Consider the following 18,295-nt stretch of genomic DNA (forward strand, 5'->3'; position numbering starts at 1 on the left):
TCAGTAACTGTCTTATATCAGAGAAGTATAATTCTATAAATGATTTAGGAGTTCTGTTGGATTCTCAAGCAAATATATAGCCATTATTGGTAAATATGCCAATAAATTTAATTGAGCCCTTCATACGTATTTGTATCATTCATAAAAACAAAGATTATACTACACAAAATTTAGCAGCAGTTTCAAGTTGGTTTAGGTTGGACTTTTTTAGGCAAGGTCTCTCTACATAGCCTAAGATAGGCTTGATCTCCAAATAGCCCAAGCTGGCCTGAAATTCATGATCATCCTGCTTCCCCCTCCCAAGTGGTAGAATTTGGATAGGCCTCTACTCCTGGATAACAGCAGTTTTAACACAGTAATTTGGCCAATAACTAAGTAATATCAGAATTTAACACCAGAGTTGAAATGGGGTCCAATCTCATGGTCCTAATCTCATTTTTCATACTATCAGTACTTCTGCTTTCTATGGGAGAGTTGTTAACAAAGGAAATTAAAAATATCCTGAGTTTTAAGTCAAACAGAGCTTTGTGAGTTGTTTGGAAGAGTTGAAGATTAATGAAGATGTAGAAATTGGGATAAGATAAAATCCATTATTAAGAGCCCTGGTTTGCTATTATTCTGGATCTTGAGTTGATTAGCTAACTTCAAGACTCCTATTATACCAAATTCCCTGCCTGAGGCAGCTTCCCCAATGGCTTACAGTCCTTAGTTCCTTGAAAAGCAAACCAAAGTGTCAACCAATCAAAACTGGGGTTGTCAAAAAAAATCTAAGGGGAAATAGAATGTATAATTGCAGAGAGGTGAAAGACTAGGATTAAATGGGAAGGGGAATGGAAGAAAGGGATAAGTGAGGGAATATGGAAAGGGCAATTAGCACTAAAGGCCATTTGAGGGACCATATGTAAACCTACTATTGGAGAGGTTTCCTCATATATCTATATGAGAAAGAAGTCCATGTGGAGTAAGCAAATGATGGGGAGACATGCCCCAACTAGATGTCTTTACCATAAAGTTAAACCTCCAGTGCCAAGAATGGGTTACATCTGGTTGAGTCATTGGCCAAAGGGACCCTACAGGAAGCCCCAAACATCTCAGGCTAATGCCATGGTTGTTGGTTGCTGTCCTCAAACTGATGGTTTATGACATCCTGTGGCTGATGACAACACTTACATATCTCTTGAATGCAGAAAATTTGATCTGTTGCCTAACGATAGGCTTCACCCATACTGGACTAGAAAATATTCTGCACACTACCAAGGGAGAAAAGTAACCATCAACCCAGCTATAAATACTGTGAACTATAATAGTGACCTGCCTGCAATATATACTGCTATAATAGTGGCACAGACATTGTGGAAGTAACTAATCACCGTTTGATTGGATTTAAGGCCATTTCCAGGAAATGGAGCCCATGCCTGCCACTTCTCAGGTGGCCACAAACTTTGGACTGGTTGGCCATGGTCCTAGAGGAAAACCAATACTACTGCTCTGCTAAAGAAACATAGCAATAAAATGACTCCTAGTGACATTCTGCTTAGTGGTTCACTCAGCCATCACCAGAGCTGCTGCCTACTGCAATAGATGGGCACCAACAGGGAGACCAGAACTGGACAACATGCAGAGAATGAGAGATTTTGGAATACACAGTCCTAAGTAGGATGTCTTCATCAAACCCCTCCTCTCAAGGCTCAGGAAACCATATGGAAGAGAAAGTGGAAAGATTCTAAGAGCTAGATAAGTGGGCGACTCCAGGGAAACAGCATACTTCAGGCACAACAGAACCACTACACATATGAGCTCAAAGACCTTGTGGAAGAATGTGCAGGGCCTTTACAAGTTCAAACTAGACAGGATTACAGGGCTGAGAGAGGGAAGTCAACACAGGCTCCCAACAATAACCAATAAGCTATCTGCAATTGAGACCTACTTACAAAGAGTCTTTTACCCAGTGGAATCTCACTGGGTTTATTAAACAAACTTTAGAGTAGGACTCATGCCCATCAGTAGATGACCAACACAAACAAGCTCAATGGTATTTTTATAGACATTTCGTCTCAAATTTCTTTGTTTAGGCATTTTTTGTCTTATCTGTCTTTTGCTTGTATAGTGTTGTTTCCAATTTTGTGGGTTTTGTTTCTTGTGGGGTTTTTTGTTTGATTTGATTTGTTGATGAGGTTTTTGTTTGTTTGTTTGTTTATCTATTTGTTTTTTTAAAGAAAGAGAGAAAAAGTGTCAAGTTGAGTGGGTAGGGAGGTGGAGAAGCTCTGGGAGGAGTTGCAAGAGGGGAAAAGTGTGGTCAGAATGTACTGGATGAAAATTTTTATGGATGTAATTAAAATAAACTTGGATAAGCTTGTGTGATGAGGCTGAATCCAGCATATCCATTTTCCTAAGAAGGGCCTGGGGAGAATGAGTTCTCTGATGACGAAGAGAAAGAACAGCAGCGCACAGCTGAAAGCCCAAAACAGGCTCTCTTCTTGTTCCATTGCTTTCTTTCTTATCTTCCTGCTTATTATATTAGATATAGTAAGATTAGCAATGCAAGGCCAGGATGTCAGGAAGCCACTGTAGCCTGTCTATCACAGCTCTCACTTACACATACTCATAAGCAAATAAATGCACTTATTTAAATGCACATACAAATTCATGTTTATTAATGCATATATCCATACTCTCATACAAACATAAACAAACTCAACAACACACAGAGAAAGACCTCTGGATCTGAACAATTCTCTCATCAGGGAATAGGCTGCTTATTTAGCTGCTACTTTCTCCTCTCCAAATGCTTCTGCTATAAGAAGCAGCAGCTTTTCAATCTTCTGTAAGCCTCCCAGCTCTCCTACAAACCTCCCAGCTCTCCTGCATCCTGTGCTCTCATCTTCATGAGAGACAATTCCTGAATACCTGAGGTCACTTACAGTCCTAGCATCTACATTGATCTTGCAATGCTGTCACCTCTAGACAACAATGTGCCCGAGTGAGGATTTAGAGTAAAATGTAATTTCTTTATGAATATTTACATAAATTTACAGAACCCTGCCACTGAAGATTCATCAGGAAAATCTGTAGTCAAATGATGTATCCTAGACTTGAGTATTATTCCTATCCAATTTTATCTTAGAGAATTGTGCTCTTATTTTAAACTATGAAGATAAGAATTTTGTATTATTTCATGAGCCATTTGTGTTAGGTATGATATCTTTATCATTACCTAAGACATACATCAAAGATGGAAAGCTCTTACTACTGGGTTTTCTCAGTGTAGTAGATGCTAGAACATTCTGCCAGTCATACTGGATATAGAATTCAACTAATGAATTCATTCAACAATTACTGATTGAGCAGCTACTCCGTGGCATACAGTCCTCCTCTAAGGCATGTGTCTGAAAAATCATACTTGTAGTGGTTTGAAAGAAAATGGCCCCCAAAGAAAGTGTCATTATTAGGAGGTATGGCCTTGTTGGAGTAGGTGTGGTCTTATTGGAGGAAGTGTGTCACTGTGGAGGTGGGCTTTGAGGTGCCATATATGCTCAAGCCATGCCCAGTGAGACTACTTCCTGTTGCCATTGGGCCAAGATATAAGAACTCTCAGCTTCTTCTCCAGCACCATGTCTGCCTGCATGCTGCCTTGTTTCCCAACATGACAAAAATAAACTAAATCTCTGAACTACAAGCAAGCTACCCCAATTAAATGTTTTCATTTATAAGAGTTGCCATGGTCATAGTGTCACTTCACAATAGAAACCCTACCTAATACAATGCTTATTGCCATAAAAGATGCTTTTTGAATTCAGCATCTTTCTTCTGAATTTCCTAGATAGTGTCAGATTTCAACATGGAGTTCTTTGTTCTAATTGGAACATATATCTTCCTAGCATTCCAAGGCTTCCAGGTGCTATGCAACACTCCTTGGTTTCCTTCTTTGGTATAAATCTGAACTTTTCTAGAGAAGATCATTTGAGATAACTTTAATTATATTACAAGAATCCCATCAGTAGGGCCAGAGACATGGTTTAGCAGATAAAGTGACTGCATACTGACCAGGATCTGAGTTTGATCCCCAGAACCCACATAAAGGTGGAAGGGGAGAATTAACTCCACAAAGCTGTACTCTAGCCTCTACCCACTTTCACCCCAACAAACACACATAATTTACACACTCACACACACAAAGCACAAAGCATACCTACACAATTATAACAAACACTAAGGAAACTAATCACCTTCAGCTTCACACAGAAAATGGAACTGAAAAACCTCACATGGAAAATAAAACTGAAAAACCAGCTCTAAGCAGCTTTCTGAATCTTGCAAACAGAGTAATGATATCCACCATAGATGTGCAATTGGTAATTTGTATTTTCAGTTAAGCTTCAAGAAATACTTCTTAAATATATACCACCCAGTATAAAGCAATATTAGGTTTAGAAAAGAAAACCGATTTTATACTTGTTTGCAGATCTAATCTTACTAATTCTGTTTGTGAAGTTAATGGTAACAAGAACACATCTTATTCCTACAACAACCATTCTCCAACCAGTACTGCACTGTCCATGGCCAGTGCCTACAAGTATACTACAGACTCTAGTCATAAAATCCCAGAAGATCTCAAGATAAACTAGGTTAAACATCTTGAGATTTATGGAATCACCTTTAGAAGTAGAAGAACCTCCAAATAGCAACATCAGGGGATCCTTAGTGTAAATTCTCACTGCAAGAATGACCAGCTTCTTTAGATCTTTGAGCTTGAAGAGAGACTGAATGAAACTCACACTTCTTGATTTTTCCAGAACCACATCAAAATTGCTACAGTCATTACATTGGTGATGTAAGGTCTGAGATGAATGATCAACCCTATCTCAGAGCCAACTCATAGAAGATTACCCAGACACCCACCCTCTTATTTCTGGAGTGCTGAGCAATACAATCTATAATGATTCTGATGACTGACTGGGCAGGAATGGTGTTCCTGGGGCTGTTGAGCATGGATTCTGGACCACGGTAGACCTGGCAAGGTGGGCTTTGCTTCACATCCTCAATAAGCCAATTAAACAAACAAGTAATACTGAAAACAGAGAACGATTTAGTCAATGTTGTTGTATTAGGAAGGGAACAAAGATACCCAGTGGTCCTGAAGTCCATCTTTGGGGCCTTGACATGAGGTTGAGACTTAAGCAAATGACAAAGAGTATATCCATAACTAAGTAGTCTTGGTCCAGATGTAGCCTGCCCACCATTGCTTGAGCTCTAGTCTCTCCTGAAAGTTTCCCAGAGACAAATTATTCCTCTGGCTGACATCGGGCTTTTGGTCTTTTCTTTCTCTCAGAATGTCATTACTGGGAAAATTCTAATTTTTTACAATGCCTTTTTTCAAAAATCTGATAGCCAAATGGAGGGGCACAAATGCCTAGACTATCTACATTGCTGCCAAGAAGTCACAGTCATGGTGGAATTGCCAATAGTTATAAAGACCTACACCTAACATAGTACCTAGAAGTAGTCATTACCAAAATTTGTCTGTACATCTTTCTTCACAGGAACTCTATTTGTATCTGATTTATCCTTTTTGTTTTGGACATCCCAAATATATAAAACTTACTTCATTAGAATATTTTTCTGGGCTGGGGAGATGGCTCATTGGTTAAAATGCTTGCTATCCAAATGGGAAGAATGAAGTTCAGATTCCCAACATCCATATAATAAGTCAGGTGCAGCTACACACCCTGCAACCCAGCACTGGGGGTGAGGAGGGAAGTTACAGGCAGATCCTGAGGACTCACTGGCCAGCCAATCTAGTCAAAATGGTGAACTCCAAGTTCATTGAGAAACCCATGAAACCAGTCACAAAATATATGGTACAGAGGCAACTGAGAAAGATATCACCACATATCAACATCTGACTTTCAGATGTAGCTAACAGGTAAGCACACACATATACCCATGATCACATCACACACATACACTCAATATTACATCACACACACACACACACACACACACACACACACACACACACACACGTCAAAAGAAAAATAAAAAAGTCTCATTTTGAATAAAATTGAACTCTCCAGTTAAAAAGCAAATGCTCCCCTAAGGTGGAAAAGAAGCTTGCATTAACTCCTCACACCTGAATGTGATGCATCACTACAAACAATTTTCTCCAGGATCCAGCTGGAGAAAACACAAAGAAATGAGACACAATACCAATCAGTATTGAGATGGGAGTGACAGGAATAAAGATGGAATTATGAGGAGTCGCTAGTCCTCTAAAATACAGTGAAATAAAAAAACTAGTTACAGAAAATGGAAAAAAATAGGAAGTCACAAAAACCTAATAGCTTAACATTTCATATAGCAGTTCTAATGTTTGCTGAAAGTTATACAACTTACACAATCTATACAAGCATCTTCACCTTCACTTCTATGGCTTGAATTGACTTAACAAGACAGATACAATCACCTTCTAGGGGATTTTTACTTCATTGCTTACCCTTGTATAGTCTCCTCTTTATATGCCAGTCAGAACTGTGTGTCACCTATTCAAAACCTTCCCAGAACTTGAAAGTTAAACCCTGTGTGAAGACACTACACACTTCAGACACAGCACTTGAAAGAACTGAGATGTAAATGGAAGCTTCCTCTTTGAGAACCCACTCTCATAGCATCCAAAAGTGCTATGGAAGCCGCCAATGGCGAAAAGCAATCGAAAGTCCCACCCAGCTTTATGGACTACAAATCTCACCAGTGGCTGACCAGCCCAGAGCGATATTCTCAATGGTGCAATAGCGGCAGTTTCATCAGGGGAGTAACCAACAGCAACTAACTAGACACAAGCCTTTCATTCAAGAGAGCGGAACCACGCCTGGAACTGTAAACCTCACCACTACCCTAGGTCATAGACCCTGGAGGAGAACCTACTACTATTGTTTTGTTAAACCAATATAATTTCTAAATATACTCTAACTATGTACCCTCACTCTCACAGGTAAGTGCAGCTCACACCACTTATCAAAGAAGGCTCTTTTTGCAGCAGACAGAAGCTATTGCAGAGATCTGCAACAAGTCAAAATGCAGAATATAAGTGACCATGGGGTGTTCAACTGCAATTGTTACACCTGCAATGCAACCCCTACATCTTAAAGCTCGGGAAACATTGATGAAGAGGAAGAGGTAAGATTGTAAGAGCCAAATGATGAGGATGCCTGCTGTTAGACACGTTCTTCTTGACTTGTCAGGGAAGTCATTCCCATGAATTCTCAGCTATATGGTTGTTTAAATACTATTCATCATGACAGCATGGATGGGGGAAATTTCAGAAGCATATACTTCTAGATGAAGAACTATAGTCAATCAATGGTTATTGAGAGAAGGACAATCAGTTTTCTTGAGGAATAAGTCCTCTGATAGGTATTTAAATCCAAGTATTCAGCCCTAAACCCACCTACATACAAGCGTGCATATGATACTTAATAAGATGTCATTAATTGGACAAGGAGTCAGGGAGAACATAGGAAGAGCTGTAGTGAGAATAGGAGATATGAAAACAATGTAGTTGTTGAACTTGTATGAAATTAGGAAGAAAGAAGAAAGAAAGAAAGAAAGAAAGAAAGAAAGAAAGAAAGAAAGAAAGAAAGAAAGAAAGAAAGAAAGAAAAAAAGAAAGAAAGAAAGAAAGAAAGAAAGAAAGAAAAGAAAGAAAAAAGAAAGAAAGAAAAAAGAAAGAAAGAAAGAAGAAAGAAAGAAAACTTCAGTAAAAAGAAAACCTAAAACAGCCTCCTATCTTCCTCAAAGTAAAAAATCAGAGACCTCAGAGTAGAATCTAGTTTCTAATCCCCCTCTCTCTCTCTTTGACAACATCAGCATTCTCCTGCTCACTACACACCCCAACACCTGCCCTAAATCTGTTCCTTCTACTTTTCAATCAAGTACTCTTCAGCCTCAGGGATTTTCCTCATTACACACCTCCTACATGATAACTTCTCAAGGAAACAAATCCACCCATCAGACATATATCTAAGACCCTGCCCCTTTCTGTACTAACTTTACTAGGCTATATTCTTCCCTATACCATTCTTGACCCTCAAAGGAGACACTTGACTTTCAATTTGAGAAATGGATTGTTTCTCTTCCACCACAGAATGTAAACTTTCTCTGAGGAAGTAATTTTGCATGTTTTTAACTTACTGCAATGTTTACAGCTTAGGAAAGCATACAAATGGGCAGTACATACATACTGAATGGGTCACCCAGATTACCTTTTTAGCTCATGCTTCCTATCACTCACTTCTAAAATTGTATTTGGTTCTAAAAAAATGGTGAAAGTCACATCCTGCCTGCTGCACCAAGTTTTCAATATAACAAAATTGGAAATGTTTTTATGCCTTAAAGGAATGAGAGTTTAATAAATAGGACACTGGCTCTAAAGTCTCATGAAGCAGTAAAAGCTCCCGACTGATCCTGTAAAAAAGCTGAGTCCAAATAGCTTGAAGCCAGACTATTGGAAGCACTCATTTGGAAGAAATTTTAAGCCGTTTTCAGTGAGTACTAGATTATGTGAGATTTTTGATATAATAATCTCTCCAACTCTATGTGAAATACCACAGCAGCTTACTAGGAGGGGAAAAAATCAAACTATTATAAAAATGATGACCAATTATATTTGGAACACAACCACAATCTTGGGTAAATGTTGTACCACCATCTTTCCCAAATGGGAAAAAGTCTCTCAAACAATATAGAAGTTGATCAGAGAATAGTCTCAGCAATACTCAGGGAGATGCCCATTCTGTCCAGGGCCATGAATATAAAACAGACTGTTGTAAAACTATATCTGAAATTAGCATGTCAATGATACCATATTAATTCAATTCAATTATGACAATAACAAAGGAGCTTCAAATATGTTTTCTATCTGAATTTAGCTCAGCATTCTCCAGCCATTCCACTTTATTTTAATATCAAAGGGCAGTAGGTACAGCCCAGACTTTGAACTGATGTCCTTCAAGCATTTCTGTTTTAGTCTGTTGACTACCTGTGTTTGAGGACCCCTATCTGTTTGGTGTATAATGCTTAAATAAATCTGAAGGGGGATTTTTGGTTTTGGGGTTTTTTTTGTTGTTGTTGTTGTTTTTTAACTTCAAAAAGAGCACTTTTCTTGGGTTGACACCACCCTGGAAGGAGTGAGGCAAGACACAACTTGTGAAAGTGAATGAATTATTTGGTACCTCAAAGCTGTTGTCTAGCTGTCCTTGCCTTCTGTGAAGTAATTTCACCAAATTAAACAAAACAGTCAGATGCAAAACCAAAATTGGAATCCTCGCTGGTGTCAAGGTAAATGAATTTCTATACTGAAGACATTAGCCCCAAGAAGGGTAGTTTGTAATAAAAAGTGAGTTGACTTTCTAACTTTGAACTATAGAAATGCAACAGTAAGAAGACAATAGAAACTAAGATGAAAAGTAAGAGCATGTCTCAGAAACATCTTCTTGGCAGAAGTTATGAATTTGTATGTTAAAACTTTTTTGTAAACAAAGGCATAGGTTGCTATTTTGACTGAAAAGTAAATAGTTCTTGTTATTATCACTGATTTTAATGAGCACATCTAACTACAATTTCAAAAACTACTAATCAGGAAAGTTAAATAAAGCTAGTACTGGAATTCTTCAAAATTGAGAGCAGGAAGAAAACCATAGAAAGGTAGATCTTAACATATGGGCCTTTAATTTATCAAAAGCTTTTCAGGCCTCATCAAATGCTGTCTATATCCACTATAGGATAAAATGTGAGCAAAGCACACTGGAGCACTTTGAACAAGCTGCTATGGTGGAGAAAACTTCTCACAAAGGATAATGAGTAATTTAGGTGTATGGCAAGTGTGCCAACTAATTTCTGTCAACTCAACATAAGCTCAGGTCATCTGGGAAGAACTCTTAACTGAGAAAATACCTCCATCACATTGGCCCATGGGCAAGTCTGTAGGGCATTTTATTTTATTAATGTTTGATATGGGAGGGCTCACTACTGTGAGTGGCACCAGCTCTAGAAAGGGGATCTTACATTGTATAAAAATTAAACTGAAGCCAGGCGGTGTTGGCGCACGCCTGTAATCCCAGCACTCGGGAGACAGAGGCAGGTGGATCTCTGTGAGTTCAAGTCCAGCCTGATCTACAAAGCGAGTTCCAGGACAGCCTCCAAAGCTACAGAGAAACCCTATCTCAAAAAAAAACAAAAACAAAAAAACAAAAAAAAAAAGAAAGAAAAGAAAAAATCAAACTGAGCAGCTGGGCATGGTGGCACATGTCTTTAATTCCAGTACTTGGGAGGCAGAGACAGGTGGATCTCTGTGAGTTCAATGCTAGCCTGATCTATAGAGTGAGTTTCAGGACAACCAAGGCTGTTACATTACACAGAGAAAGCCTGTCTCAAAAAAAAGAAAAGAAAAAAAAAAGAAACAAACAAAAATCAAACTCAGCAACCATGAGGATCAAGTCAGTAAGCAGCATCCCTACTTGTTCTCTGCCCCAGTGCCTACCTGATTTCCCCTCATGATGAACTCTAAGCTATCATGTGAAATAAACCTTTTCTTCTTTACATTAATTTTGGTTATGGTGTTTTATCACAGCAATTAAAAAGCAAACCAGAAGATCAAGAAAGCAATGGAGAATGATTCTCGGTGGCAGAGCGTGGGAGAAGGGTGGTCCGCACTGTGGGAGGGGGGGCTGAAGCAGGAATCACAAGTTCAAGGCCGCATGGTCTATGTAGTGAGACCCTATCTCAAATTTTAAAAAATACCAAGTCAAAAAATTCAGTAAGTGATTAGATTGATAATTTTTAGTATGTGGTACACAATTTTCACAATCATGCATTTATATTCAAATGTCAACAAGTTTTTTTTAAGATAAATAATTACCTATTATTTTTTTAATTATCACATAGACTCCTTAAAGAGCTACTACAGTGGTAGGCATGCAGTGTCTAATGCCTACTTTTTCAGCTGAAAGGCATTCCAATATCAATAACAATATCTTGTGAGTTGCTCTATTTCTCTAACCTTATATTCATTATCTGGTAATAACAGAATTGAACTCATTTTTTTGTGATACTCAAAAACCTAGAAACTATATTATTAAAATATATGGGATTGAAAAGTCCCATGTACTACTAGCTAGTAGTAGTTTTCATAGATTTGTTTTACTCACTTAACAACTATCAAATCCTGAGGGTAATAGAATATATAGGAAGCCAGCAGAGCCTAGAGTAGAATTCCATGCTCCAGCAAGACTGAATTATGAAGTCCCTCCTCAAACGTGCCTTCTCTCATGTTAAGTAAGTGCCATGTCACACCCTTGCTCAACAGACTGCTTCAGAGCATTGAAAATCCAGAATTACTCTTATTTCTGTTTCTTCATACTTGGTTTGTTCATTCTTTCCGTAATGAAGAATGTTAAATATCTAGTGCCTGTAGTAAACTAATTTTTTTTTGCATAGAAAGAAAATTTCTATTCCTTTTTGCCTTAAATGTAAAGAGTAAAATCCAATTTTATTTGGCTTTCAGGATGGAGAGAAATGAAGAAAAATTAGCCTTGCAGGAGGGAAAGGAAAGTGATAATTATGAATAAACAAAGGCAAGGGAAATAGAAAATTTCCAAACTGGCGTTGGTTATATCATTATCCTAGAACTATGCTATATGCATTCTATTAATCATGTCTACTAACTATACTGTCAATACAAAGTATTTTGATGAATGGGACTCTTCTTATTAACTTATCAGAAATGTAGCATATTCTAAAATGCTATCTGTTTTTAACTGGAACCAAGGCTATAACCCATGCCCAGAAAAAAACATATATATTTGTCGTGTGTGTGTGTGTGTGTGTGTGTGTGTGTGTGTGTGTGTGTGTCCCTTGACTCATAGTCGTATGATGAATATATTAATTATTTATTTTTCCTTAAAAAGAAGATTCTTCAATATTTCAAAATAAACATGCAACATGCAAAAAATACCTTGGGCTTCTTATTTTCAGGGTCTGTTGACATGGACAGTGCACAAGGTGAGATCAGCTCCTTGGTTCTTGTTAGAGAGAAAGGAAGTGATGGGGTTGGAACAAGTGAGCTGTGGTTGGATATTATGCTTTCTGGCGGTCCAGTTCTTGAAGGACATATACCACTGCCATAACTTAAGTGCAGTTCTGAAGGACTAGGCTGGAGTACCTGGGTGAGTGAACTCTCAGGAGGGAGAATGGAAAGCCCGAGGTTGGGATGACAAGCAGAGCTAGCATGGGAGATAGAAGGAGCAGAGGGAACCGAAGGGCTCAGCCCCGGGCCTGAGTGCTGTTGAGAGCAAGCTCTTTTGGATCTGTCTATCAGGTCTGAGAGAGCTGGGGAGGGGTAGAAACGTTTCTCTAGAGAGGAAAGGGCAGTGCTCTCATTAACAGGAGAGGCAGAGGATAATAAGGGAGAAGGGTGTGTGCAAGTATTCCTGTTCTTTTCTGAACTCCTGAGGTTACCATCCTGTCTGCCCTCTGAAGAAGAAAGAGGGGATGAGTCCGGTGTGGCCGGAGGGACATCAGCAAAACCAAACGTGTCAGTCTGTAGTTGAGATAGTGCTGGACTGTTCCTCAGTGTGCCTCGTGGTATTTTCTCTACTTTCGTAGAAGCATAGCTGCTACTGTTGGGGGCTAGTGGAGAGAGGGGGTATATCTGAGATAGTGGGGTAGACTTGGGAAAGAAAGGGAGGTGGCAAGGTAGGTGGGTCTCTGCAGAAACCTGGTGTTCTCCGTGCTCTGTAGACCCAGCTGTCAAGGAGCCACTTGAGAGAGATTTCTTAGGTGTGGGTGAAGTTTGCTTTACTTTTTGATCAAGTGTGAGAGTGGATGAGGCCAGGGAATTGAGAGAGAAGGTTGGGCAGGATGCAGGGGATAAAGGCCTTTGGTGAGAAGGGTTTGATTTGAGGATAGCAGTGAGGAGAGAGAGCCGAGAGGGTACGGGGGACTTCAGCCCTGACTTTGAAAGATTTCCACTGGATGACATTCGGCTACAGACAGTAGATAAGGAGCCATGGGAAGAGGAGGTAAGTGGTTTGGGACTTGGAGACAGTGAATGCATGACAATGCGGACTGGTATATAGGAAGCTGAAGGTGACTTCAGAGAAGTGCCAGAGGCAGGTGAAGGAGAGGTTTTCCGATCTTCCCTGGGATTAGGGACATGTGAAGTTGACGTTTTCTTCTGTGCTTCGGATGCCAGCCCAGGTGTGTGAGCAGCAACATTTGAGCCACATGAACTAGAACCTGGCAGTTGAGTGGAAGGGGGAAATAATAATGACGAAGCGCCCCTCCACACAGAAAGGGGGGAATCGTGAGCAGTAGTGTGAAAATACGTAGCTGTTTCTTCCACCGAGGCCCCTGTGACATCCAGCCTGCGTGTGTGGACCTCCTCTAGCACAGCAGCTCCGCTGACGTTAGCTGGGACCGGTGGCGTTTTCTGATTAGTTGGAGAAACAAAGGAGAAAGCAGGTGGTTTATGAGCAAGCTGCTCGGAGGTAGTGGGAGAAGTTAGCTAGAGGAAAGAAAAATAGATTGAAATAGGGCATCACTTACGAAATTATCAAAATACTCTTTGCAGAGTGCGCTTGTGCAAACAGACCTTCTACTAGTTTACATGAAATGAGACATTTTAAGCCTCCATTAGTAACGAAGGAGTTCATGCTTACTAACGAGACATGGCTTTGAATTTCAAATCACACATAAATCATGAAGTAGTACATCCTATTGCCACTTAATCCATGGAACAAACATCAACATAAAATTTGTTTTCATAATTCTACTGTAAAAAAAATAATACATTCAAATTGATTTAAAATAGTTGTCCTAATTTGGAATTATATAATCTGAAAGGACTGAAGTTGTCTCCATTACATTTAAAATGTCATTTTTGAAAATGAAATAGATTTTTCTGCCATTGAAAGAATATACACCATAGCTTGATGATGACTAGAATCCTAAATGTTAATGTATTTCAATTGCTTACGATTCTAAAGACTTGGACTACATGTGATGAATCTGAAAAGGTGCCCAGAATTCAAAGGATGAAGCTCCCAACACCAACATACAATGATAAATTGAGAGTCCAAAATAGAGAGGGCACTTTGGCTTATTTTCCCATAGTTGCATGCCAGAATGAACATATAATGATAATTTAGCGAACACTTAGCCAATGATTTGTGTTCTTCTAGAACCAATAGGCTTTCTTTCTTATGAAAAGAAGCCAGAGCACTTTAAAATCTATTTGAAACTAGGCAACTGCCCATCCTACAGTAAAAAAAAAAAAAAAAAGAAGAAAATTTTAAATCATAATTTTGCTTAAGAAGGTAGAGCTAGCCTGTGGAACAACCTGTTTATGTATTCTTACACCACTTAAGTCATCTGCAATTTAAGGCAAATGCTGAAATCATGCTAAAGTTTTTAAACAGAGGCTTTAAAATTATTAATTTGATTTTATCAGACTATAAAATAAAGGTATCCATGGCTAGTGAACTTGAGAAATAGGAGTCATACAAACATTAATTAATATTAATATACATAAGTATATTGCACTGAGCAAACAGCAGGAGAACGTCTATAAACTTAAATTAACAAATTTTTTCTTTTTCTTTTCTTTTTTTTTTTTTTTGAGACAGGGTTTCTCTGTGTAGCTTTGCGCCTTTTCTGGAACTCATTTTGTAGCCCAGGTGGGCCTTGAACTCACAGAGATCCACCTGCCTCTACCTCCCGAGTGCTGGTATTAAAGGCGTGCACCACCACTACCTGGCTAAAATCAGCAAATTTTGGGTTGTAGATAAAAATATTTTGATTCAGGTCCATGTGAATAAAATTTCTAACAGACCCACTGTGATGAACTTCATGACATGTTATCTTGACCTAAAATCACTTAAACCTAACAAATTCAAACATTTCATTCCAAACTTCTTAGCCTCTGAGCAAATACACCCCAAATATTCCTTTACAAATATGAAGATCAACAAGTAATTTTGCCACATAAATAATATTTGAAATCATTGACAGACTCCAGACTACCAAAACATCAGTGAAAATGAAAAATCAAACAAAACTCAATCAAACTGAGAAAGCTTAATCATCCTCTTGCAGTTTATCTTGGAACACTGCTTAGCTGGTGTTTATGCAACTGACTCGTATGGTTGGGGAGGATATTTACATACAAACATCACTGACTGGGCAACACAACATGATGCTTCTGCTACTAAAAGATGACAACATTTAATTTGGAGTGCTAATGTTGGAAAATTATTCTCTCAAGAGTTCCTATTCTTCCAGAGGATGTGTGTGTGTGTGTGTGTGTGTGTGTGTGTGTGTGTGTGTGTATGCTAGTGCACATGCGTATGTGTTTTTTTAACCATGAACTATCTCCTCTAATCATTTCCATGACTGATTTCTCCTCACAAGAAGAATGGGGACATTTTGAGTCTCCAGGGTGTCTCTGCATGCTGTACCCTATTTAGAAAAGCTGTTAGAATTTGCTAGAGATTTTTTGTAAATTACTACCTGCCATGAGAATCTGACTATCTTTCTAGTAATGCTGTTTTCTAAGAGCTTCAACATATGCAACAATCGATCAATTTATCTCAATTATTTACCCAATTACCAGCATATTAAGAATGTAGGTTCATAATTTTTTATGTGTTTTAAAAGTGAAAGGCATCCCTGCAACTTCCTCCAAGTGAAGGCTTCTAAGTCCCTAGTAGCCTATTGAACTATGGGACATTTTCCTAATAACAATTCAGAATTTTGTCACACATTTTAAGAGTTAATTTTTGAGGAAACTCTAAAACACTGATATCTAATAATATTTACTATGTTGATCTACATATAATTTTACTTATATTTTTAGTTGGAATATTACTATACTTATAATATATTCATTAGTAATTTCCAAATGCACTATAATATTATTCTAATTTACACAAACATGTAAATAAAGCACCAAAATTTTATATACTTTCCAGACATGAGAGATTCATCATTAATTTAAAAAAAATAATTCACATTCCTGGGTGCATATTATTTTTATTCTTTTGCAAAAAAAAAAAAAGGCAAAGACATAAATGAATAATGCCATGAGAAAGAAGGAGGGTCGCTCTTCAAATTCTCAGTCAGTAACTTGGAATGAGCCCTTCCTTTCCCCCTCCAAGCCCTTTGGCAATGGGAAACTTTTTCACCGAAGTATATAGTGCATTCCCTTTCATCTTTCCCCATTTATAACGACTCTGTGTTCTCAACCATTTCCTTCTTTCTCCTCCATTGTTTGAAGATCTTCTAGTGCTGACTGGGCTTATCTGCAGTACTCTTATTTCCTCGAGCCCTTGGCCACATGCTTCCTCCAAACTCTTCCTCAGGACACTCTTCTCAAAAGTCTGTCCTCAACTTTTGGATGCAGTATCAGAACTCTAATGAGAGAAGATGCTTGCAATTTGCTATTATCATAAGGTAGAGGAACTTAACCACCATATCATGTATCATTGAGGCCTCACATTTTTTAAACAACGGTGCTATTAGAGAGCTGCCTTGAGTTACCTGGGGCTTTACACGTTCACTTTTCCTAATGTGTCCAAGATATATGAGAGTGTCTACATCAAAGCTGAAGTTTCTGCTGTTATCTGAGATGTGGACATGGCCAGATGCTGGTCCTCCACAACCATGCCCTCCCCCAGAATCATGACAGCCTTATAGAAAACACCCCATTGTCCTAACACAACAATCATTATATCATAGAAAGGTGGCCTCATACCTAATTGCTGGTCCTTTTCTCTCTAAGGCATACATATAACACTATGATTCTCAGCCTTTCTTGTCTGAACCAATGAAATAATATTGCTGATATTCCTAACTCTAGCTTTAATCCATATTAACTCAGCACCAAATTGAACTTTTAAAATCTAATCAATGAACATCTATTTCCTAAGACCTCGTGAGTGCTACTGTGAACCAAACATGTTCCCTTCATTGCACAGCCCTTCTCTTGCCATTTGGTCTCATGCTGTGGATATCGCTCTGTATAAATAAAATGCTGTTTGGCCAGTGGCCAGGCAGGAAGTGTAGGTGGGACAAGAGAAAAGAGAATTCTGGGAGGTGGAAGGCTGGGGCAGAGAGACACTGCCAGCCACCGCCATGACAAGAAAGATGTAAGGAACCGGTAAGCTACGAGCCAAGTGGCAAAGTATAGATTAATGAAAATGGGTTTATTTAAGATAGAAGAAGTAGATAACAAGAAGCCTGCCACGGCCATATAGTTTATAAGTAATATAAGTGTCTGAGTGATTATTTTATATGTGGGTCGTGGGGCCGCGGGGGCTTGGTGGCACCTGGAGAGAAGCTCTCCAACTACAGTCTTATCTCCCTGACTTCTCAATATTTTCCATTTTAGGTTTTGACAATAATTTTCTCAGTCTTACCATTTTTGTGAGCCTTGTTAACATTCTAGCAAGCTTGGTCTCTAATCAATGCTCTGGAATATCTTCATTCTTATTCACACTAACTGCCATTACATTCCTGGCCACTGTCTACACAAAGCTGCTATAAAAGAAAACTTGGCACCACCCTGTCAGATCACATTATCACTGCATTTTATTTGCAACCATGTCCTGTACAATAGTAATGCGAAAATGGGACAAACATCCTACACCGGTTCAGGGTGGTGCCTTTCTCAATAAACATTTGGGTATGACAAGGCACTGTGGATTGCTTTCAAGGTCAATTGTCTCAGCTGGACATCTCTCCACTTCCACACTATAACTTTTCCAAAGTTAATATTCTCCTCCAAGTCTTAACCCATCACTTTTTAGAAGTTGAATTCTCCATGTATACTCTAAATCACAGGCACACTGGTATTCTCTGTAAGTATTCATCTTTTTTTTTTATAGTTTTACTAACTCTCGCATCCTAACAGAATTATGAAGAGAAATTCAATCTCTTCACATTTTAACACTAAGTGTCAGTGTGGTGGGTGGTGAAAATGCCAACAATCTTCTGTTTTTTACTAAGTCCCTTGTCTCAGAACTGAATCTGGGCCAGTAGCATAATAGCAGATCTTCTACAGGAAGCAATCGGTTGGGAAGTCACTGCACCATGGCTTGCTTGGGCTCCTCTGTGGAGTCTCAGCTCATACCACACTGATTATTCTACTTATTCTACATTAGGCTCTCAACACTAATGTCTGATGTAGTCTTTGCCTCCCTAGACACAGACAAAATCATGTTCTGATATCAGCAAGTCGGGAAACC

The 18,295-nt window shown here is 38.8% G+C and overlaps 1 protein-coding gene across 26 annotated transcripts in view; it reads right to left on the minus strand.

The window, feature by feature from the left end:
- LOC118587711 (muscular LMNA interacting protein) overlaps positions 1–18,295 on the minus strand; it is a 228,472-nt gene that overhangs the window by 102,147 nt on the left and 108,030 nt on the right. For 8 of the 26 annotated variants that reach the window (XM_036193729.1, XM_036193747.1, XM_036193725.1 and 5 more), the window contains one exon: positions 12,007–13,482. The exons of 13 other annotated variants lie outside the window; for them this stretch is intronic. In XM_036193729.1, coding sequence (XP_036049622.1) covers positions 12,007–13,482 — 1,476 coding nt within the window. Of the gene's footprint in view, positions 1–12,006; positions 13,558–18,295 lie in introns of all 26 variants that reach the window. 5 more of the 26 variants (XM_036193730.1, XM_036193721.1, XM_036193727.1 and 2 more) reach the window with 1 other exon arrangement.

This window comes from Onychomys torridus, chromosome 7 (assembly GCF_903995425.1).
Source record: "Onychomys torridus chromosome 7, mOncTor1.1, whole genome shotgun sequence".
Classification (NCBI taxonomy): Eukaryota; Metazoa; Chordata; class Mammalia; order Rodentia; family Cricetidae; genus Onychomys; species Onychomys torridus.